At 38.4% G+C, this 23,739-nt stretch overlaps 1 protein-coding gene across 7 annotated transcripts in view; it reads right to left on the bottom strand.

Annotated features, from left to right (window-relative positions):
• gnptab (N-acetylglucosamine-1-phosphate transferase subunits alpha and beta) overlaps positions 1-23,739 on the bottom strand; it is a 69,309-nt gene that overhangs the window by 29,443 nt on the left and 16,127 nt on the right. For 6 of the 7 annotated variants that reach the window (XR_011346830.1, XM_069904413.1, XM_069904419.1 and 3 more), the window contains 7 exons: positions 12,173-12,334; positions 10,503-10,682; positions 9,354-9,524; positions 8,976-9,099; positions 7,869-8,060; positions 3,986-5,160; positions 1,372-1,571 (listed from right to left, as the gene is read on the bottom strand). Coding sequence is in view for 6 of the 7 variants with exons in the window: in XM_069904413.1 (XP_069760514.1) it covers positions 1,372-1,571; positions 3,986-5,160; positions 7,869-8,060; positions 8,976-9,099; positions 9,354-9,524; positions 10,503-10,682; positions 12,173-12,334 (2,204 nt within the window). In the remaining variant the exon portion in view is untranslated. The remainder of the gene's footprint in view (positions 1-1,371; positions 1,572-3,985; positions 5,161-7,868; positions 8,061-8,975; positions 9,100-9,353; positions 9,525-10,502; positions 10,683-12,172; positions 12,335-23,739) is intronic. The other variant, XM_069904417.1, reaches the window with a different exon arrangement.

The raw sequence follows: 23,739 nt of genomic DNA, 5'->3' as shown, positions 1-23,739 counted from the left end.
AATTTCTTACCACTCCCCATTTGAATCAAAGCCTCTATGTTACTTCATCGAGGCAGGCCCACACTTGGACCCAATATGTGTTGTAGAAAAGATCTTATTTGAAGATAGCAGCGGAATGTCTGATTCAGCAAAGCTTATTTATTTTTTTAGCTGCTCAAACAACATTAATTTCCCCTGCTCATAACAGTCCTCTATGCACCTGATGCCACTACAGTGCCAGATGTCCAGGATCTTGTTACCTACCGTTAGTAGTATTAATTTATTAGGAGTCAGGGGCATTTTTGGTGACAGCTCCACTTTAGTGTTCAGATACTGGTTAATTTTGGTCCAGATACTTATCACTTGTTTTAGTATGGGGCTGCCATTCATCCCTGACAGCAATTTGGTGTCCCATTTGTAAATTAAATCCCTCTGCTATCTTCTTGCCCACCAAGTGCAGATCAGTTTGTGTCCAGGATGGTACACCTCTTCCCAGAAAGAGAGACGATGTACCTTGACTGAGTTTCCCAATAATATTTTTTGAAGTCTGGCATTCTTGATCCACCTAGACTGTAGACCCATGTTAATTTTTCCATGGAGACCCTTGCCACCTTACCACTCCAGAGAAACCTTCTAACCTTATGTAGCAGCTGTTTAAAGAAACCCTCCCGGGCAATGGTACAGGCAATATTTGAAAGAGATACTGGAATCTTGGCAACACGTTCATTTTGATGCAGTTAACTCTGCCCACCAATGTTATGGGCAGGGATATACACCTCTTTAGGTCCTCCTCAACTCTCTTCAGCAAGGGGGTGTAGTTTAACTTGTGGCTTGTCCAATTCTTCCACTCACTATTTCTTGCATTATTTAAGTGTGGGCTTCAAGTTTAGCTCTAGCCATGGGTAAACTGACTGACATCTTGAGGCCTCCAAGTTGGAAGACTGTTTCAAATGTCAATGACATGGGCCAGCAAGTCGTAAGGAATGGGAGAAATTACTGGCTAGAGTCAGCCTAATGCTGGCTGGAGAGAAACAAACAGTAGTTCAGGAGGTGTTGGAGATTACAGATCCTGAGGTGAATGGGGTGGTTTAGCCATCTGACTTTCTACCAAGGTAGCCAACTTTTGCTGTAAATCTGGCTTAAATGTAAACTTAAATTTGACATTTTCTTGGTTTGTATGACCAATTAATTATTCATTACTCTTATTTGCTTCAGGGTAGTATAGTAAATATTTAAAACAGAAGATAATGGACACAAATCTCATTCTATTAGCAGTTCAAAATACATTTCTTGTGTCATTGTCCTCAAGTTAACATGTTGCAATAGAGAAATCCCATAAAAGTGGTAAATTTATTTTTAAAAATAGAGCTTAAAAAAAAATGACAATCTCACAGATCTTGAAGATCACTCATGATAATGCGATCAATCATATGAGGCATGTGAGCAGGAACTTTACGAGAAGCAAATCCAAATTTGGTATTGAGAAGTTTGTTAACATAGCGCAGTGAGTCTGCAAAGGTGTCCTGGAGTTTTCTTCCCATTGGTTTATTGTCAGTCTGGTATGCATACTCCTTCTCCAGTTTTTCCTTCTCCTAGAATCAAACGTTAAAGCTCATGAGATTTTAGTTTAAATATTTGGATGCTAAGGTAATTTCAGATGCAAACTGATAACTCATTTTAAGAACGCTCAATTAGAAATAAGGAATTAATCAACAGCATTACCACGGATTAGTTTTCAATCCAACATGGATAGCAGAGTCAAACCACATTGCTAGATTCTGCCAACACATCCCTCATTTTATAAAACCAATCAGGGGTCTAGATTAGAAGAAGATAACACACCAAATGTAGTGATTACAGAATAATTTGCCTGAACTCATTTTTAACCCATTATCAGTGATGAACTTCAACAGCTGAATGAACATTCGATCTCACCAGCATCTACAATGACAGAACATTTATAATATACGGTCTCTTAGCTCGTTAATAATAGACTAACGTTTTCAACACTAGTGATCTAGAGTTTCCAGTTTTCTCTTTCCCTCCATTTCTAAATAATCTGGTGGTAGCATTCTAGATTCTATGGAATTTTAGATGACAATCAATGGATCTACCATCTCCTTGGTTATCCATTCTGACTAGTTGCATCTCTGTCAGGTAAGGAAGTGCCAATGCACAGGAGAGGAAGAGGCTATAGAGGGTTGTGTACTCAGCACCACCAAGGACATTAGTCTCCACTCCATTGAAGATATTTTTAAGAAGAGGTTTCTCAAGAAAGCAGCCTCTATCCTCAAGGACCCCCACGACCCAGACCATGCCATCTTCACAGGAAGGAGGTACTGGAGCCTAAAGACAAACACCCTTCGACACAAAGACAGTTTCTTCTCTGCCATCAGATTTCTGAATGGACAATGAACCACAGACATTACCTCATTTTTTGCTTCCTCTTTTGCACTAATTTATTTTTTTTTTAAATAATGTATTTACTGAAATGTAATTTATAGCAATTTTTGCACCTGTAATGCACAATAAAGCTGTCACAAAAGAACAAATTTTGGGACATGTTCATGACAATAAACCTGATTCTGATCTCCTTATAACCCTATCATGCCTGTAAATCATGGGGAATTAATGCCTTTAGATCCCATTAATTTCTCTAATGCCATTTTAATTGATGGATTTAATTTCTTTGAGCTCCTCATTTATCAGTCTTGTAACTCTCCATTATTTTCAGGAAATTTCCTTCCATTAAAATAGAAGCAAAATATTAGTTTCTCAGTTACTTCTTATTCTCTAATTTTTTTTTTCCCCATCTCAAATCTCAGGCATCCACATTAACTCAATCTTTTCTGATGTGGATAGAAAACTGATTGGCAGGCAGGAAGCAGAGAGTGATAATAAATGGGTCCCTTTCAGATCAGCAGGCAGTTACTAGTGGGTTAAGTGCTGGGACCCTAACTATTTACATTATATATTGATGATCTAGTCAAAGGAATTGCAGGCAATACATACAAGTTTGCCGATGACACTAAAATGGCAGAGTGAGCAATGAGGAAGATTCTGAGAAGCTGCAGGGTGTCTTAGACAGATTAGAGGAGTGGGTAGATGCATGGCAATAAATATGAGGTTATCCACTTTTGTGGCAATAGTAGGAAGGCAGGTTACAGAATGCTGAAAAATTTACAAAAAGGGAGGTGCATTGGGACCTGGTGCATCAGTTATTGAAGGATGGAATGCAGGTACAGCAGGTGGTGAAGAAAGCAAATGGCATGTTGACTTTATTGTGAGAGGCTTTGACTATAGAAGCAAGAAGGTCTTACTGCAGTCATATTGGGCTTTGAGTGTTGTTTGTAGTTTTGATCTGACGAAGGGAGTACCATTTAAGGGAGTACAGAGAAGGTTCACCAGACTGATTCCTAGATGGCAGGACTGACACAAGAAGACTGGATACACTGGGTACACTATACTCATTGGAATTTAGAAGAATGAGAGGGGATCTCATTGAGACATAAAATTATAACAGGATAAGCAGATTAGATGCAGGAAAAATATTTCTGACATTGGAGAAGTCCCAAACAAGGGGTTACAGGCTATGGATAAGGGCTGAGATTTAGGTTTGAGATGAGAAACTTCTTCACTCAGAGAGCTGTGAATTTTTGGAATTCCCTGCTACAGAAATTTGTTGAGGCGAATGCATCAGATATATTCAAAAGGGGAGTTGGATATTGCCTTTATGGTTAGAGGGATCAGGAGCATGGAGAGAAAGCAGGAGTAGGGTTCTGGAATCTTAGGATCAGCCATGATCATAATGAATCGTAGACCAGGCTCAACTAGTTGAATTACCTACTCCTGCACCTATTTCCATGGTTTTTTTAATAACGCATTTATAAAAGTCTTGTTGCTTGTCTTTATACAATGACTATTAACAATTGAGTCATTATTACAATAACCCATTATGAATAACTTTCTACAATCAGGGGAATCAACAGTGTATTTTATAACTTACTTCCAACAGATCTTGGAAATACCCTTGCTTTTCCCAAGGTAAAAAGCCAGCATGACTGTCAACATAATGATGCAATTTTCGGACGGCATGACCCACGCCATTATTTTTAATTTCAACTTCTGGAGCCGCAGTATTGACCCCTCTCAACACTCCATCCCTTTGGTCTTGACGCTTCAACTCTGTTTCATTTTCTCGTGCACTTTGATCCTGCCTTAGCTTACTGTTCTCATTTGGTATAAGGATATTGAGAATTTTCTGTGATGTGATGGGTTTGACTTCAGCCTTTTGGATCACTTGGGTGTCTTTGGTTGAGACTTTTAACATGGCATTCTTTTTCATGGCAAATGAAGGATTTAGTGTTACTGGGCTGTCTGCTTGTTTGGTTCTTCCAAGTTGACCATTCTCAATTTGCTCCTTTGTCAAATTAATCATTTTGTTTTCATCCTTTCTTGAAGACATTTCAGGAGAAAATCTTTTCTCCAATAAGTCCAGATCTTTTACCAAAGTAACCTTTCCTGTGGCTTGAGACACATCTTCATTTCCATTATCTTTTGAAGAATGAATAAGCTTTTTAAAAGGTTTCAAAATAAGCAACTTTGTGTGATTGTATCCTTTAAGTGTGATATCACCGTCTTTTAATTTTGAATTCAATTCTTTCAACTCTTTTTGAACTGTTACAGGGAGAAGTGATACATTAATAAGTTGGAGATCAAGCAGAAGGCTGATATTCCAGTCATCCAAAGTCCTTTCCTGGATTTTGGGGAATAACAGTTCTTCAGCAATGTCTTTGAATGATGCTTCAATTTCCAGCAGTACTGTCGTGAGTTTTGCCGCCTTTTCTTCCTTCAAGGTGGCAGTTTGATTCGATTTCTGACCTTCTCTGGTGTCAACATCTACAGTAAGGTGCATTTTAAATTCCTTGTCACTTTTATCTAAGAAAGTTAAATTAAAATGGATGGTGGTTGCATTCATTTCCTTGAGCATAATCAAGTGAAGGGTCTTCCACTTGTTAGCCACAGAAGCATGTCGAACAACTGCATTGTCTACGAATGACGCCTCCGTGACTTTGTTAGCAAACCCTGCAAAACTGAAGTAGGGCAACGCCTCGCCTTTCGGAAGCACATAATGGGTCTGGTTGAGAAGAAGAATCACGCCATGCATCTGATCAAAGTGGTCTGTAAAAATGAGTTGAACATAGAAAGTCAATATAAAATGACTTTAAGCTGAAAGCAAAATTTAAACAAAGTTAAATACAAAATGGTAACATCTTGACAATCTGAAGAGATAGTTAATATAAAAACAATCTTGCAGCTTGAGATGAAGAAAAACCAAAGTGATCATAAGGTGAATTTTAAAAAACATTTTTTTTTAGACATATAGCATGTCCGTGCCACCCAATTTATACCCAATTCAAGAACTCATCCATAGATTTGAATGAAAATGCAACAGGTGTCACCAACTTCATCCAGACTTGCGTGGATGAATGGGTGCCCATGTGCACCTACTGGGTGTTTCCCAACCAGAAACCCTGGATGAATCAGAGAATCTGCAACCTGCTGAGGCCAAGAACAAGGGCATTTAAGGCCAGGGATTGGTATCTTTACAAAAAGTTCAGGTATGAGCTGCGGAAGACCATCTCTGAAGCAAAGTGGCAATTCCAGAGGAAGCTAGAGACAGAGACAGATACACACCAACTATGGCAGTGAATGCACGCTATTATTGCCTACAAAGCGAGGGCGAGCATTATAGAGAGCTGTGATGCTTCATTACCTGATGAGATGAACAGCTTCTACGCCCGCTTTGAGAAGAAGAACCAAACAGTGCCTAAGAGAATCAATCCCTGAAAAGGCTAAGGACCCTGTGATTATCGGTCTCTGAGGGTGACGTGAGAACATCATTCAAAAGGGTGAACCATATAACCACTTACAGCACAGAACAGGCCAGTTCGGCCCTACTAGTCCATGCCGTAGCAAATCCCCACCCTCCTAGTCCCACTGACCAGCACCCGGTCCATACCCCTCTAGTCCCCTCCTATCCATGTAACGATCCAGTCTTTCCTTAAATGTAACCAATGATCCCGCCTCAACCACGTCTGCCAGAAGCTCATTCCACATCCCCACCACCCTCTGCGTAAAGAAATTTCCCCTCATGTTCCCCTTATAATTTTCCCCCTTCAATCTTAAACCATGTCCTCTAGTTTGAATTTCCCCCACTCTTAATTGAAAAAGCCTATCCACATTTACTCTGTCTGTCCCTTTTAAAATCTTAAACACCTCTATCAAGTCCCCTCTCAATCTTCTACGCTCCAGAGAAAAAAGCCCCAGTCTGCACAACCTTTTCCTGTAACTCAGACCCTGAAATCCTGTCAACATTCTCGTGAACCTTCTCTGCACTCTCTCTATTTTTTTTTTAATTTATAGTAATGTAAGATGGTTCTAATAGGAATGTTTGCATTGTGATGCTACCACAAAACACTGAATTTCATGACTTGTTCATAACAATAAATTCTGATTATGAATGAACCTTCATCCCAGGTACTTTTTTTTTTGAATGGTGCGAGGAAACTGGAGCCCCCAGGGAAAACCCATGCCGACACAGGGAGAATGTAAAAGATCTTTACAGACAGTGCAGGATTCGAACCCCAGTTCCAATCGCTGGTGCAATAAAGGCGTTGCGCTAACAGCTACACCAACCGTGCTGTCTGAATTATGCAAGAAAAAGTTAAGTGATCAGATAACACAGACAATGAAAAGCTGAAGCAAAAAGATACTCTTGGAGAAACCAGCAGGTCAAATTTATAAAGAGGAGAAGGACGAGTGAGAGCTGGGCCAGTAGGCAAAAGGTGGACCGTAGGAACGAAGTGGGGAGGAGGAGGGGTGGAGTTGGGAGACCAAGACAGGTTGAGGGAGAGGGGGATGAAGGAATCTGCTGGAAGGAGACAAACAAGAACACAAAGGCTACAAGTGCTGGAACTTGTTAATTATGAGAGCTGGTAAGGGGAACCATTGGTGAAAGGTGAAGAGCTCAGTCTTGACCCAAAACATGGCCAAATCCTGCCTTCCCCAAGATGATACTCAACCCAGAGCTCTCCCAGCCAGTCTATTATTTGCTCCAGATTTCAGCATCTACAATATCTTGTCATTATAAAAAAAAACTTTTTCAGTCTAAAATATCTGCCTTTTTTTTGCTTTTTATTCATATTTGTCTCTAAAAGAGATTTTCATTTTTAATTTAGATGTACTGTATACAGTATGGTAACAGGCCCTTCTGGCTTATGAGCCAGCACTGATCAAATACACCCATGTGACCAATTAACCTACTACCCCATGTGTCTTTGAAACCAGAGCACCAAGAGGAAACCCGCGCGATTACGGAGAGAACGTACAAACTCCTTACAGACAGCGCTGGATTAGAATCTTAGACAGTGCCGGATTCGAACCCGGGTCGCTGGTGATGTGACAGGATTCTTCCTAACAAAAATCAATAACCATGTTTTAATTCATCTCCTACTTATCAGTTAAGTATCTAAGCGTGATTTTGCTCCATAATCAAACCAATATGTTTCACCATTTCAAGGTTAGGTTTTATACAAATAAGTTAATAATAAGCAATTAACAAAGAAACTGATGCAGTAAAACCCATTATCAGGAATTGAAACAAATGGCAGCCTCAAGCAACAGGCAAAAAAATTGCAGAAAATAAATAGGTTAGCCCCAACTGTTAGTTCACCAATCACGCAACAAGCAATCTCACAGAACTGGAAAATTCACTTATCTGCCATTTACCAATCCCCACAGGTGCTGGATACCAGAGGTTTTTTACTGTACTTGAAATCAATCCAGTTCTGTATTCCAACAGATTTATGGGTCACATTTCAACTTACCCTGTCCACAATCACCAGCGTCGAACCCACATGACAAGACGTTACAAGCTTGATCACAAAATTTGTCGGCCAGCCAAGAGTTGGCACAACCTTGGTTGCAATAGGTTAGTCCAGGAAGACCACCAGCAAACTGCCAGGCCTGTGCATTTACCACTCCTCCAGCAACACCACCACGATTACCTGCAGTGTTCCCTGTAATTACATTGTCAAACACATTAACAAATTGTTGAAAGAACTTGCATTTATAGTATCTTTAACTGCAAAATGTCCCAAAATATTTCAGTAACACTTGATTCAACCCATACATTAAAAAGTTCTTTTTTAAATTTTAGAAGAGAGAAAAGACAGATAGAATTGGCAAGTAGATTTGAGCAGTACAAACAGCCCTGTGTGATGTAGGACTGGTGGAATTTACAGTGGCACAAAGATTATGGATAGATGGGGAAGTAGGTCAAAGAGGATAGTCATGGTCTACCAAACAGCAAGAAACCTGTAATTCTATATTGTTCAAAGACATGAACAACCCATAATAGACATTTGTAAGTAATTGAAAAGGTAGGAAAAGTGGCTATGGAGACATGCAGGATTCAATTATTATCAGTAGATTAGACAAGTTATAGATTCTGCTATATCTGCAGAACACACTAATTAGATTATGTTTTGCAGTTTGAATCATTTTACAATTAGGAAGATGATGGGACAAAGGTCTATGAAAATATTGGCATGGGTAGGAATGACAGAATATTCTTTTGAACAGAAAAGGGGGATTGGAATGAAGGTGCACAAAATGATACGGAGCTTAGAAAGAGAAGACAGGAAGGACCTATTTCTGCCTAGAGATGTCATTAACTATGAGAAGCATAAGACAACAGATTTTTTTTCTCTCTCCCCTTTTCAAGAGGAGGAAGAGGATGTGGTCTACATCCCCTGAAAGAGCATTGGAAGCAAAAACCTCAATCATAAAATTGAAGTAAAACTCACATCAAAAAAGGTAACCTGCAAAGCTGCAGCAGGAACTGAGAAATGAGATCACACCTCGACACTGGGTTGAATTGGTCCAGATACACCCTCACTTTGTGGTTCTTAAAGAGAAGTGGTTTAACCTACCAAGACAATCGCCTCCATCCCAATCACAGGCTGAATTATTGCAAGCCTTATCACAGTAACCATCTTTAATCCAAGACCCTGGACATCCATCTGCACAATTTGGAACTGGCCAGGTTAGATAAACCTAATTTTAAAAAAACAAAGGCTGGTTGGTTTCTGCAACATTAACTAGCAAAATAAATACACTGTAAAATGTAATTTGATTGAATCCTTTGATATAAATTACAAATTAGGAAAACTGTTTAGCTTTTTTCCTCCGAGGTGTATGACCAGATCTCATTCAATTCAAAGAACACAATTAGACGGCATAGTTCAAATCCAAATGCATGATCCATATAATTTTATTCAATCATGTACTAAATTAAAAGTACTTGTCACCTTTTGTCCATTTGAATGAGAGTAAAAGTCATCAGGCCACACCTCCTTTCCAAACATGACGTCGTCATTTAAATAGATGAATTTCTGAGAAAGGCCTGGGATGCGATGTAGATGTGTTTCAATAGCTGGGGAGCTAAATGTTGGCAAATGACTGAGATTCCTGAAAATTTCCTAAGGGAGAAAGGTCAAATATGAAAGGCAATCTTGTTCAACTGTTCCAAATTTGATTCCTGGAAAGCAGTGTACAGCAATCCAATACTGAAACACTGAATGCCAGTTAGTTTAACAATCTGAACAAATACAAAAGGACTTGGATAGGTTGATGTAAATAAACTGACAAATGAAAAGCAGAGATGGAACAGAATAACAAATGGGCAGAACACAATCTAAATGGCACCACATTCCACAGGGAAGGAGCCAAAGACAGCGTGTACAGCAGAGGGACAAAAATCAATGGGTGATTTAACTATACTGAGATTGGAAAGATGCATAAATTAACTAAAGAGAATGACATCAGAAAGTCCAGTGAAATAAATGGAATCAAATTTGTTTCCAGAGCATGAGCAAGATTAAATGGTTTGGTCATTACTGGAGCTCTCAATCATTTCAATCCAATACAGTATGTTCTACTGTGTGCATATAAAAAACTGCAGTTTTCTCTCTTCTATTTGTTATTAATTTTAGTACATTTCTTTTTGTCCCTTTATTTGCTATTTCTCTTCATCCAGAATTACAACAGCAATTGCACACAATCCCAATGGTTAGGGCAATGCTATTACAGCGCCAACCACCAGGATTCAAATCCAGTGTTGTCTGTAAGTTTTCCTCATGGGTTTTATCTGGGTGCTCCAGTTTCCTCCCTCCCTCCCTCCCTCCCTTCAAAAACGTACAGGGCTGGCCAGAATCAGCTTCTACATCTTTAAATTTAATTGAAAAACTTTGTTTGCTATTGTTACCCCTATAGCTCTACTGAGGATAAATAAAAGAACTTGCCTGGTGTGTTAAATAAAAGAACTTGCCTGGTGTGTTAAATAAAAGAACTTGCCTGGTGTGTTAAATAAAAGAACTTGCCTGGTGTGTTAAATAAAAGAACTTGCCTGGTGTGTTAAATAAAAGAACTTGCCTGGTGTGTTAAATAAAAGAACTTGCCTGGTGTGTTACTATCGTAACACGAGGATTGTCCAGGTTTAACCAAGAAGGAATTTGGCCATTAGTTACGATAAAGACATGCCGTATCCAAGGTGCATATCTCTCCACAGAACGCAAAGAGTATCGTAATTCCTCATTGTCCTCAAATCGACTGGCTGAAATATCATCATCCTGCTTGGACTTGTGGAGAAGAGTGAAGCTGGTGATGAATGGACTTCCTGTGTTATAGTTATCAAGTTCTTGTAAAAAACCTTTGTAGTAAAAACCATAAATGATCTCCACATCTAAACCAAATATACAGGCAGTCCCCGGGTTATGAACGCCCGGGTTACAAACAACTCGTACTTATGAACAGGCTGTTCCACAGTTCGCGCGTGTGCATAATGTGACCTCACAAACGCTAAATAGGAACCATGAGTACCTGTCCTGCCTTAAGTCCAAATTCAGCTTATGGACAAACCCAGGTAATATAACTACTTCATAACCTGGGGACTCCCTAGTCCTATAATTTTAATGGAGCTCAAATGATTTAATCGTAACATAGTTTTGTCACAACACTGCACAAGTTTTATATTATAATGTACTTAAAAGAAAAACACATTGCTGGAGAAACTCAAATCGTGTACTTGTTCCTTGAGGTCTGTTTCTCTTCCCACAATTCTTGTCTAATGTGCTTCCAGTACTTTTTGATCAAATTTCCAGCAATTTTAATTTTTATTTCAATGTTTAACTATTTAATGTAACATTTAATAAATCAACAACCAAATGGCAATAGTGAAAATTATTTACCAGATAGATATCAAGCCTTTCCATTTTTTGTTTAATTTTTTTTTTTTTAAAGTTTCACAAACTCAAGATAAATGATCATGTAATTTAAAAATACCAAACCATACTTCAAAAAGACAATTGTGGTGAGATCTTTGTATTCAAACAACACAGAATAACGAGTGAACTCTGTGATGTACATTAGCTATTCCCTGACTTCAGCAGTTGTCACACGCGAGTTCCAAGCAGCCAACAACTGACACCTCACCTGAGGGCTGCAATATTACCATGGTCAGGTACTGCTAGCAGTCCACTGGGAGACTGAAACTGACAAGATCAAATTGTGCCAGGTGGGCAACTGAAAATTCTTCAGCAGTTTTTTGGGGCAGGTTCAGGTCTGTGTTTGCCTGCGGGCTCTGGGCAGCACTGATGCTGGAACCACAGCAATTAACAATTGCCTGTAGGTGACCTGGTGCCTCACTCTGAGAGGTCAGCAAAGGTGGGAGGCAATTGGTAGGGGAAAGTTGAGAAACTGAGAGAGAAGGATGGGGACAAAATTGTAAGTCAAGTGAAAGGGGTCAGAGGTAGGGTGGGAGAACGAATATAAGGCAATAGGAGCAGCAGACCACTCGCCCCCTCATGCCTTCTCCATTATTCAATGCAACTGTGGCTAACCTGCCTCATCTCTTCTGTGCCATATCCCTCCATTCCTTGAATGATGCACCTATTTCCTTTGTTCACGTCCAATGATCTGCCTCCACACACTTACAAGTTAGGCAACTAGGACCATTGCTCTTTGACATACATACATAAAGGATTTGGAAATGGATATTTGTAGCAAGGTGAGTATGTCTGCCATATGTCTGCTATGGTGCGCTGCTTTATGTTTTACTGGAAGGTCATACCTGACTGATGGTGCTGAGGTCCCACAGTAAATAGACTGGATTGATAGTTATCTCTTTTCCTTCTATGGTCATGTTATCCTTGGGCTGTTTGGTTAGTTCCACAAAATCTCTGGGATCATTGAGCAAAAGGAGTGCAACACCAGCTTCAGAATACAACTGCAACTAGAGAGAAAGAATCAAGTTGAGAATATGTCACTTTAAAGTGATGGAATCTTCCATTATTTTGTTGATTATTCGATTCTGAGCAAATGGGTGATAATTAGCTGCCCAATGAAGTCTACCTAGTTAGAACAAATATCCAGACGGGGTTAATCCTGCTTTTGGTGAACAGGACATGCGCAACTTTCCACATTGTCAGATTAATGAACGTGTAGGTAGAGAGGGAATTTGGTGGGCGACAACCTTAGAAATTGAGGCAATGTGTATTTGCTGATGGAGTCCAGAGTGAGTGGAGAAAAGTTTAGGGCAGGGGTGGCCAACCTTTTAATTTAGACATAAAGCATGGTATCAGACCATTTCAACCTCTGACAATGTACCGGGGGGGTGGGGGGTGGGGGGTGTAGGTTAATTTGGCGGCACAGACTTGTGGGCCAAAATGGCTTGTAACCATGCTGTATGTCTAAATTAAAAATTAAAAGGATGGCCACCCCTGATTTAGGGGAAAGGTCAGAAGTAAGTTGTTGTTTCTATACAGAGTGTTGGATGCCTGGAATGCATTCCCAGGGGTGGTAGTTATGACTGCTACAAAAGGGACATTTAAGACTCTTAGATAGGATACAAGAAAAATGGAGGGTTATGGACATGAGGTAGGGGTTAGATCGTCATAGAGTAAGTTTACCTAGGTTGGCACAACACTGTGGGCCGAAAGCCCTGCATGGTGGGATGCTTGCCTTCATTGGTCAAGGCATTATACCGGAAGTCACAGTGAAGCAACGTAAAACTTTGGTGAGGCTGCACTTTGAATCTCTTTACAGGAAGGATGTGGAGGTTTTGAAAAGGACACAAGGTTTATCAGTATGCTGCCCAATCTAATGGGTATGAGCTGTACAGGAGAGCTTGGGTAAAATTGGAGTTTTTTTTCCCCTGGTGTGCCAGAGGCTGAGGGGAAACCTAACTGACATTTATAAAATGATGAGTCATTGATAAAGTCAGAACCTTTCCCAAGATAAGAATGCCAAATGCAAGAGGAGATACATTTAATGTGAAGGAAGAGTTTATAAGAGTGCAAGTTTTCTTTTAAAACAGAAAGTGTTGGGTGCCTGGAACAGGTAGTGGTGGAAGCAGGCATAATAGCAGCATTTAAAAAGCTTCTAGATAGAAACACGAATATGAAAAGAATGGAGGGATAGAGATCATTTACATGCAGAAGAAAATTAGATTAATACGATATCATGTTTAGCACTGACATCTTGGGTGGTAAGGACAGTGTCTATGCTACAATGTTCTGTTAGCAGAAAATAAAGGAGCAGGTGGAACTAAGTTAAGGTCCACAGAATTATCTATGTTACAATAAAACGATGTTATTCAAGGACTCACTGTATATGCATCATTTGTCTGTACGTGTGTTATGTCTCAAAGTTCTCAAAGTTACAAACTGTTTCTGCACCCGTGAACCAGAGAATGCTGTTTTGTCAGGTTGCACCATTACAATCAGATGATAAATAAACTTGAACTTGAAAACTTGCATGACACATGGGCACATGACAGGGCACTGAAAAATTCAGTCATTAGAATGGAACACCAAATAAGAAACCAGTTAAGCAAGCTGGAAAACCTTCAGTGCATCAAACTCAAGTTCGCTGGTATGCCACGAGCAGTGTAATTTATTGCATCCTACTTTCAATTTGACTTTCACCCAATGGTCTAAAAATATCCTTTAGCTGAGACCCAATGTCTGTTGAGGCTTTTCAAGGAATTAGGTCAAGAATAGCCAGGACAATTGACACCTCCAGCGCCTAACAGATATTTTCCCAAACCAGATTGGAGTTTCCAAAATATCTTTCAACTCTGTTGTTGGAATGCACAGGAGAACACACGGATCTCATGTCTAATTTCCAAAATCATGAACAGTCAAATCATTTCCAATTATTCCCAGTCATCCATTTATTTTAGAAATTAATGTAAATAAGTGTGGCAAAAGCAAACGAGTTTCTGCTCACTGAAGTTTAAAATCAGCTATTCTCAACAGTGACCACAGCCCATTTATAAATCCTTTTTTTTTTAATGTAGTCAATAGGAGAGAAGTATGGAAGAAACCAATTAAATTTGACTGTTTCACAGGGAAGGGGCCCCCATAAACTGAGCAAAGTCCTGGGGGGGCGGGGGGAGGGGGGGTGGGGGAAGGAGGTAGCCAAAAAATGATTGGCTTTAATGGATTGCAGATATTGTCTTATATGGCACACTGCCGTGAAAAAACTCATGCCATACTACATATTTTCTGGAGAACTGGAAAACTATGTGGAATCTTTGTACTTTATCCTGGAGGAAATAGAGAAAAAAAATGGAAGATGCCAATAAAACGGATCAAGTTCTATATATAAAATACCAGTGAGCACACGCATACTTTATTGGCACATCTTTGATTTCTGAGAATTGATTAGACCATTTTGCATCCAAATCAACTTGAATTTTAATTTGGGATCCACCCCATCAAACAAGAGACAGGAAATTGGCTCATCAGTGTTATGAAAATGAGCCACTAAGTCTTTATTTACTAAGTCAAGCCTTCTGGTATAATCATATTCAAACCATTTTGCCAGTTAGACACAGCTCGATTTTCTATCTCAGCTGGATTTTGAAAGGTCTAATCAGAGTGATTTTCAATGAGTTGATCCATTGATGTGGTCTATTCTAACTTTATTTTGTAAAAAGCCTGGGAGTCAGAATGCATCCTAAAACTACCAATATGAATATCAATTCAGTCTAATCTTGATGTCAAACTAAGTGGAATCCTGATGCTGTCTATTTTAGATGGTGGTAGTAGTATGAGGAGGAGGAGGGTCGACATCTCATGCACTCCCCTATTCCTATTGGAAAGTAAAGCCACCTTCTCCTGCATTCAAAAGGTCATTTTTTGGGGTTCAAGGGGACAAAATAACAAAGTCAAACATCTCTGCTCAAGTTGGCCAGTTAGATGTTTGTTGTGGCATCCAGTTTCAGAGCAGGACGATCTTTCACACTGCTTCATCCAAAAGTCACAGCTCATATAACATTTGTTCATCCACAAGATCTTGCAGAAAATTCTCCATAAAAGGGAAGATGAGAGCAGATTTTCTGCGATATACACAATGTTGCAAATGAACCAAAATTCTTATTTGTTGCAGTCAAATAGCTATGCAAAATACATTAATTATGATAGTATAAATTTCAAAATCTGCCAAGACAGGAAAAGAGAGAATAAATATAAAAGGATAGATAAATATTCACAGTTGTAGTTAGTGCAAGAAAGAAAAGTGATATTTCAAATAGTATAGGCAGTAGTTTCAGATAAGAGTATACAGGGAGGTTCATGAGCCTGACAGCTTCTGAATACAACCTGTTTTTGTACCTGGAGATCCTGGCCTTAAGGGTTTGCACCTTTGTGCTGTGGTTACCCTACTTGAAGAGTTAATGCCTGCCAAAGTGCAGTTGGCATCTTGGCTTCACTTTGTATATTAGCGGTGTTTTGCAATGAACAAAAATTACATAGCAAGACATCCATTACTCATTAAGTCATAAATCATACAATTTTTCATAATATTTTACATGAAAAGTAGACAACAATGCATCTTTTTAATAAAACACCTTTTTTGGCACTGCATTAAAATGCCTGATGCAAAAGCCCAAAAGTTTGATCTGATGTACCCATATCCCTGACTGGAGTGCTATCTAGGAAACAGTCGAAAGAATCTCCAAATGTTTGTTTTATTTTATTAGCCCGCTTCTATTTTCCAATTCTTTATCAACATCTTAACAACTTTGTGTTGAATTTTGGAAGGCCTCAATCTGTTTATTCTGGCAAATTTATGAACCATTTCTTTACATTTAAAAGTACCTTTAATTTCTCCTGTAATTCCTGATTGTCCCAATTGTGTTTTAAAGGAAAGCACTGTGCATTATATCTTTAAATATTCATCAATGTCTATCCACTGCCACACATTCTACCACAACGGCTGTCCCTCTTTGCTTCATAATTTAATCTAGAATGTAGCCGTCCTTCTTGCTTGGTCTAAATATAGAACTTTGGGACTGAATGCAGATGTGCCACGTTCTGTGCAGGAGAGATGGCTCCAATCTTGAATGCCATTTCTAATTATTTGATAAATGAATGACCAATTAAATCCCAACTCACTGCCACCACACTTAATACATAATTTTTCCAAAATTAACTTGTGACAAAAGCTGGCACAAGGGATATGACAAATGCCAAAACAATAATGACACACGTCACAATGTAATCAAATATTAAATCCAAGAACAATTTTAGAAACTTTGAGGATGTGAAGAGCACCATCTGGTGGCTGAAATTAATCAGTCATCTACAAGAGGTGCTGCTGTCGTACTGTGTAGACAGGAAAGGCAATCAGAAGGTAGGTCTAGACCTCATCAGTGAGTGAAACTCTGTTGGTCTGGACACCTCCTCTCATTCTTCTTCTCCCTTTCTTTCCCAATCATTAGACACTTGCCTGACACACTAATTGCTTTGTGAAGAAAGCACATCAGCACTTCTACTTCCTCATGAGTTTGAGGAGGTTTGGGATGACATCAGAAACCCTGGCAAATTTCTACAGTTGTGTGGAGTGAAGTGTGCTTACTGGTGGCATCGCAAAACGGATAGGGGGACACAAATACTCCAGAGTGTAAAGCCTTGCAAAAGGTAGTAGACACAGCCCAGGACATCACAGGCAAAACACTCCCCACCGTCGAGCTCTGATCTCACTGCTGCCATCAAAAAAGAGGTATCAGTCGAGGGGGGAGTCACGTGATGGAGTAGTGGCCGGACGGTGAACTCCAGCCCTCTCCAGAAAAGTCGGGAAAAACGAGAGAAAATACAAAGGCACAGAAATACAAGTTAAAGAAAAGTGAATATAAAGGTGGAAAGAAGATGGAGACAAAAGGAGAAAAATCAAAATCAACGGAAAGAAGAGAGGAAGAGAAGACAACGGAGGAAAAAGGTGAAGGCCTTACCTGTCCGAAGAGGCCCGCTGTGGAGAGAAGACCCCATTACCTCAGGTCGGTAGAAAGAGAACTACAACAATGGCTCACAGAGCCGAGTAAAAGTGCGCAACCGCGCATGCGCGACTCCTCGCGCATGCGCGATGCGCATACAAAAAAACACACCGACGGGAGGGGGGACCAGCTGGGGAGTCGATCTCCACAGCCGGCAACGACAGCTGCAGAACACCTGCAGCAAGAAGACACCACAGAAGACAATGGAAACAAGAAAGAAGAGGAGGAAAGGGCAGCAAAGAAACAACAGATGGTCAACCTAGAGGAAGAAGAAGAGGAAGAGGAAGAGTACAGGGAAATAGAAGAAGAAAAGATAGGCAAGGTAAAGGAGGTACTTGCTCTTGTTAGAGGATACATGGAGTCATTTAAAGAATGGCAAACACAGGAATTCAATGATTTAAGAAGAAGAATAAACAACACAGAAAAGAAAATAAATAAAATGGATATGACCTTAACAGAAATGGGGAAAAAAATGGACAAGATGGAAGAACGGGCAATAGCAGCAGAAATGGAGGTAGAAGACTTAAAAAAGAAATTGGAGGAATCTAATAAAAAAACTAAAGAGACACAAGAATTACTAGCCCAAAAAATAGATATAATGGAAAATTATAACAGAAGAAATAACATAAAGATAGTGGGCCTTAAGGAAGATGTAGAAGGCAAGAATATGAGGGAGTTTATAAAAGAATGGATCCCTAAGGCCCTAGGATGTCCAGAACTACAGCAAGAAATGGAAATAGAAAGGGCACATAGAGCATTGGCCCCTAAACCACAACCACAACAAAAACCAAGATCTATTGTAGTAAAATTCCTAAGATATACTACAAGAGAAAAGGTGCTGGAGAAGACAATGGAAAAAGTAAGAGAGGGCAACAAACCACTGGAGTATAAAGGGCAAAAAATCTTCATTTATCCAGATATAAGCTTTGAACTCCTAAAGAAGAGAAAAGAGTTCAATGCAGCAAAAGCGATTTTATGGAAGAAAGGATATAAATTTACACTGAAGCATCCTGCGGTATTGAAAATATTTATTCCAGGACAACAAAACAGACTATTCTCGGATCCAGAAGAAGCACGAAAATTTGCAGAACAATTACAAAAATAGACTGAGGGATGAAGACGGGTAATGAGAGCAAAAATTATCACGATTGATATGTATGTGGGTAAAGACAAAAATAGACTGAGGGATGAAGACGGGTAAGGAGGGTAAAAATGACCACGATTGATATGTATGCGGGTAAAGAGGTATAAGAGTGAATAGAGACAACGGGCATATGTGAAAGTATCTGTAATTAGAGGAAAACATAGAAAGTATAGACAAGAATTAATAAGGGAAGGTAATGGAATAGAGAGAATAAGGAGGGAACTAAAAGAGTGACCTTTGTGACATATAAAAAACGAAATCTTTTCTGGGGGGGGCTGGGTGGGGGGAAAAGAGCGGTCACTGCAAAATCAGTTGACGCTTGCGAGTGGATTCGCAAATCCAAATGGAGAGGGGAGATGTGGTTGTCCGACAAGGGATAAAGGGCAACTCAGGAGGGGAAGGGGAGATTGGGGATAAAGAAGATAGAAATAGGAGAATAAGGAAAATGTTGGATGTTGTAGGAATGTTGTCTGGTAAAGAGTTGAAAATAAGAAAACAGAAATGGAAAAGGAGGAAAGGTAATGATGGAAAAACGGAAAGAGAAGATAAACAAAATATAAAATGGCTACGCTGAACTATATGACTCTAAATATTAATGGAATACATAACCAAATTAAAAGGAAGAAACTACTAAATTTACTGAAAAAGGAAAAAATAGATATAGCATTTGTCCAAGAAACACATTTAACTGAATTGGAGCACAAGAAATTAAAGAGAGATTGGGTAGGACATGTAACAGCAGCATCGTATAATTCAAAAGCAAGAGGAGTGGCTATATTAATTAGCAAAAATGTGCCATTTAAAATAGAAGAGGAAATAATAGATCCAGCAGGGAGATATGTTATGATAAAATGTCAGATATATTCAGAGCTTTGGAATCTACTTAATATATATTCACCTAACGAAGAAGATCAAAAGTTTATGCAAGATATCTTTTTGAAGGTAGCTAATACGCAAGGGAACATACTAATAGGAGGGGATTTCAATCTGAATTTGGATCCAAATATGGATAAAACGGGGAAAAAAATTAACAGGAAGAACAAAGTAACCAAATTTATAATTAAATCAATGCAAGAAATGAAACTTGTGGACATATGGAGGAAACAAAACCCAAAAGAAAAGGAATACTCATACTACTCGACTAGACATAAAACATACTCAAGGATAGACCTATTCCTGTTATCAGCCCACATACAAGGGAGAGTTAGGAAAACGGAATATAAAGCTAGACTATTATCGGACCACTCACCCCTGTTATTGGCAATAGAGCTAGAAGACATCCCTCCAAGAATGTATAGATGGAGATTAAACCCCATGCTACTTAAAAGACAGGATTTTAGAGAATTTATTGAAAAACAATTAAAAATGTACTTTGAAGTAAATACGGAATCAGTGGAAGATAAGTTTATACTATGGGACGCAATGAAAGCATTCATTAGAGGGCAAATAATAAGTTATGCAACCAAGATGAAGAAGGACTATAATCAGGAAACAGAGCAGTTGGAAAGGGAAATAATAAACATAGAAAAAAAATTAGCAATAAAGGAAGATACAACCAAAAGAAGAGAATTGGCGGATAAAAAAATAAAATATGAAACATTACAAACATATAAGGTGGAGAAGAATATAATGAAGACAAAACAGAAATATTATGAACTAGGGGAAAAAACACACAAAATCCTAGCATGGCAGCTTAAGACAGAGCAAACTAAGAAAACGGTATTGGCAACAAGGAAAAAAGACAAACAAATTACATATAATCCAAAAGAAATTAAGGAAAACTTCAGAGAATTCTATGAACAATTATACCGAACCGAAAACGAAGGGAAAGAAGGGAAAATAGATGAATTTTTGACTAAAATTGAACTACCAAAACTACAAATAGAGGAACAAAATAAATTAACAGAACCATTTGGAACAGTAGAAATACAAGAGATAATAAAAAATTTACCAAATAATAAGACACCAGGAGAGGATGGACTCCCAATAGAATTCTACAAAACATTTAAAGACCTAATAATACCGCCCCTCCTGGATGTAATCAACCAGATTGATGAGACACAAAACTTACCAGATTCATGTAAAACAGCAATAATTACAGTGATACTAAAACAAGGGAAAGATCCACTCTCACCAGCGTCATATAGACCAATATCTTTGCTAAACACAGATTATAAGATAATAGCTAAACTATTAGCGAACAGATTAGCAGAACAGGTACCGAAAATGGTAAATTTAGACCAAACTGGATTTATCAAAAAAAGACGCACAACAGACAATATTTGTAAATTTATTAACTTAATTCATGCAGTAGAAGGAAATAAAGCACCTGCAGTAGCAGTTGCTTTAGACGCAGAGAAGGCCTTCGACAGAGTAGAATGGAATTACTTGTTCAAAGTATTGCAAAAATTCAGTTTACCGGAGAAGTATATTAATTGGATTAAAGCATTATATAAGGGACCGTTAGCGAAAGTGACAGTAAATGGACATGTATCAAAGCAATTTAACTTAAGCAGGTCAACGCGGCAGGGATGCCCACTATCACCATTATTGTTTGCGCTAGCTATAGAACCACTAGCAGAATCGATAAGAAGAGATAATAATATAAAAGGAATAAAAATAAAAGACAGGGAATATAAAATCAGTCTGTTTGCGGATGATGTGATAGTGTACTTAACAGAACCAGAACTATCAATAAAAGAACTATATAAGAAATTGAAGGAATATGGAGAAGTGTCGGGATACAAGATAAACGTAAATAAAAGTGAAGCAATGCCTATGAATAACGCGGATTTCTCAAAATTTAAGGAGGAATCCCCATTCAGATGGCAAACGCAGGCAATAAGATACCTAGGTGTGCAAATAAACAAAAATCTAGGCCAATTATATAAACTCAATTACAATCCACTAATGAAAAAACTACAGGACGATTTAGAGCATTGGAAAGAGCTACCACTAACACTGATAGGAAGGATAAACTGTATTAAAATGAACATTTTTCCAAGGATACTATACTTATTTCAGGCATTGCCAATACAACTGACAGAAAAATTCTTCAAAGAGTTAAAGAAAATAATAAGGAGATTTTTATGGAGAGGGGGGAAACCGAGGATAGCACTAGACAAATTAACAGAATGGTATAAACAAGGAGGCTTACAATTGCCAAACTTCAAAAATTATTATAGAGCCGCACAATTAAGGTACCTATCAGATTTTTATCAAACAAGGGAAAAACCAGACTGGACGAGACTAGAATTAGATAAAATAGGGGAAAAGATACCTGAACACATATTATATAAATGGGACGAAAAATTGGTACAACATAGAACTTCTCCAGTATTACACCATCTCCTCAATATATGGAAGAAGATACATGTAGAAAGAAATAAAATAAATTACCAAATACCAAAACTAATATTGACGCAAAATAAGCTACTCCCTTTTACAATAGACAACCTTGCCTTTAGAAAATGGGAAAAAAAAGGGATTAAAAGAATAGAAAATTGTTTTTCAGGAAGTAGATTCTTATCCTTTGAACAAATGAGAGATAAGTACAATATAACGGGAGATACAGCGCTGGCATATTACCAACTGAGATCCTACTTGAAAGATAAATTAGGAAGCAACTTGAGTTTACCAGAGGGAAGTAACCTTGAATATGTGATTACAGATACAATGTTAATCAAAAGATTTATAAAAAATATGTATATTAAACTGCAAGAAAAGGAAAATGAGGAAACAAATGGTAAAACTAAACAAAAATGGGAACAAGATTTAAATATAAAGATAAAAAAGGAAACATGGGAGAAGTTATGCTCTGGAACGATGAGAAATACAATAAATACGAGGCTGCGTATGATACAATATAATTGGTTACACAGACTATACATTACACCGCAAAAGTTAAATAAATGGGACCCAACAGTATCTGATAGATGTTTTCGATGTAAAAAAGAAAGGGGAACAACAATTCATGCAATCTGGACATGTGAGAGAGTAGAAAAATTTTGGGATGATCTCAATCAGATATTAAATAAAATAACAGAAAACAATATACCAAAGAATCCAGAGATCTTTCTCCTAAGTAACATAAAAAATAAAGAATTTGGAATTGACTTGGAGGATGCACAAAAAAGATTTGTTAAGATAGCCCTAGCTGTAGCAAAAAAATGTATTATGTCAACCTGGAAATTGGAAGATAATTTGAAAATACAACAATGGTATATAGAAATGAATAAATGTATTCCATTAGAAAAAATAACATATAGTTTAAGAAATAATATTGAAATATTCGAACAAGTATGGGAGCCTTACATTAAATACAATAGCGATAACCTACCGGGAACAAACATTACCTAAGTTGATGGAAGGAGAAGAGAAGAAAAAAATGGACTCAGTAGAATTTCTGGTGTATTTTTGTTGAATGACAACATTGTCTAACTGAATTAATGCAACCTAGATTGTATAACTAAAATGGATGAGAGGGGGGAGGGATGGGGGGGTGGCTTGGGAGGAGGGAGGGGGGAGGGAGAAAAAGTCACTGTAAATGTGTGGAAAAGAAAAAGTGTATATCATGGCTATTGTGATTTATGGTGTGAAAAATAAAAAATTAAAAAAAAAAAAAAAAAAAAAAAAAGAGGTATCAGTCCCACAAGACTCGCACCAGGTTCAGGAACAGCTGCTCCCTCTCCACCATTAGACTCAACAACAAACTCAATCAGGGACTCATTTCAGGACTCTTACATGTACTTTATTGGGTTTTTTTTCTCTCTGTATTGCATAGTTTGTTCACATTTCTTTATTTGTTTACATGTATACATTATGTAGTTTTTTTTGCACTACTGATAAGTGGTACTATATATTTTGGCATACAAGTCGAGTCGTGAAACCTAAAATCTCTCATAAAATGGGAACGACATACGCCAAAATATACAGTAATTCTGCCTCACCCACAGGAAAAAGAATTTCAAGGTTGTATACATGTCATACTGTCCACGACATCATACAGTGCACAGAAACCTGCTTTCCGATTATACCTTTAAGAAGTGCTCCGGCCCAAAACATCAGCAATACATCTTTACCTCCTATGGACACTGGAAGATTGGCTGAGTTCCTCCAGCATTTCTGTGTGGTTTTACTAGATCCTAACAGCATCCAGGAGGGAACATCAGAAACCCTGGCAAATGGGCAACAATATAGTTGAGAAGTGAAGATC

The sequence above is a fragment of the Narcine bancroftii genome, chromosome 11 (genome assembly GCF_036971445.1).
Source record: "Narcine bancroftii isolate sNarBan1 chromosome 11, sNarBan1.hap1, whole genome shotgun sequence".
Lineage (NCBI taxonomy): Eukaryota > Metazoa > Chordata > Chondrichthyes > Torpediniformes > Narcinidae > Narcine > Narcine bancroftii.
The sequence above is the reverse complement of the archived record's forward strand: the minus strand, read 5'-3'. Positions and strand labels throughout refer to the sequence as shown.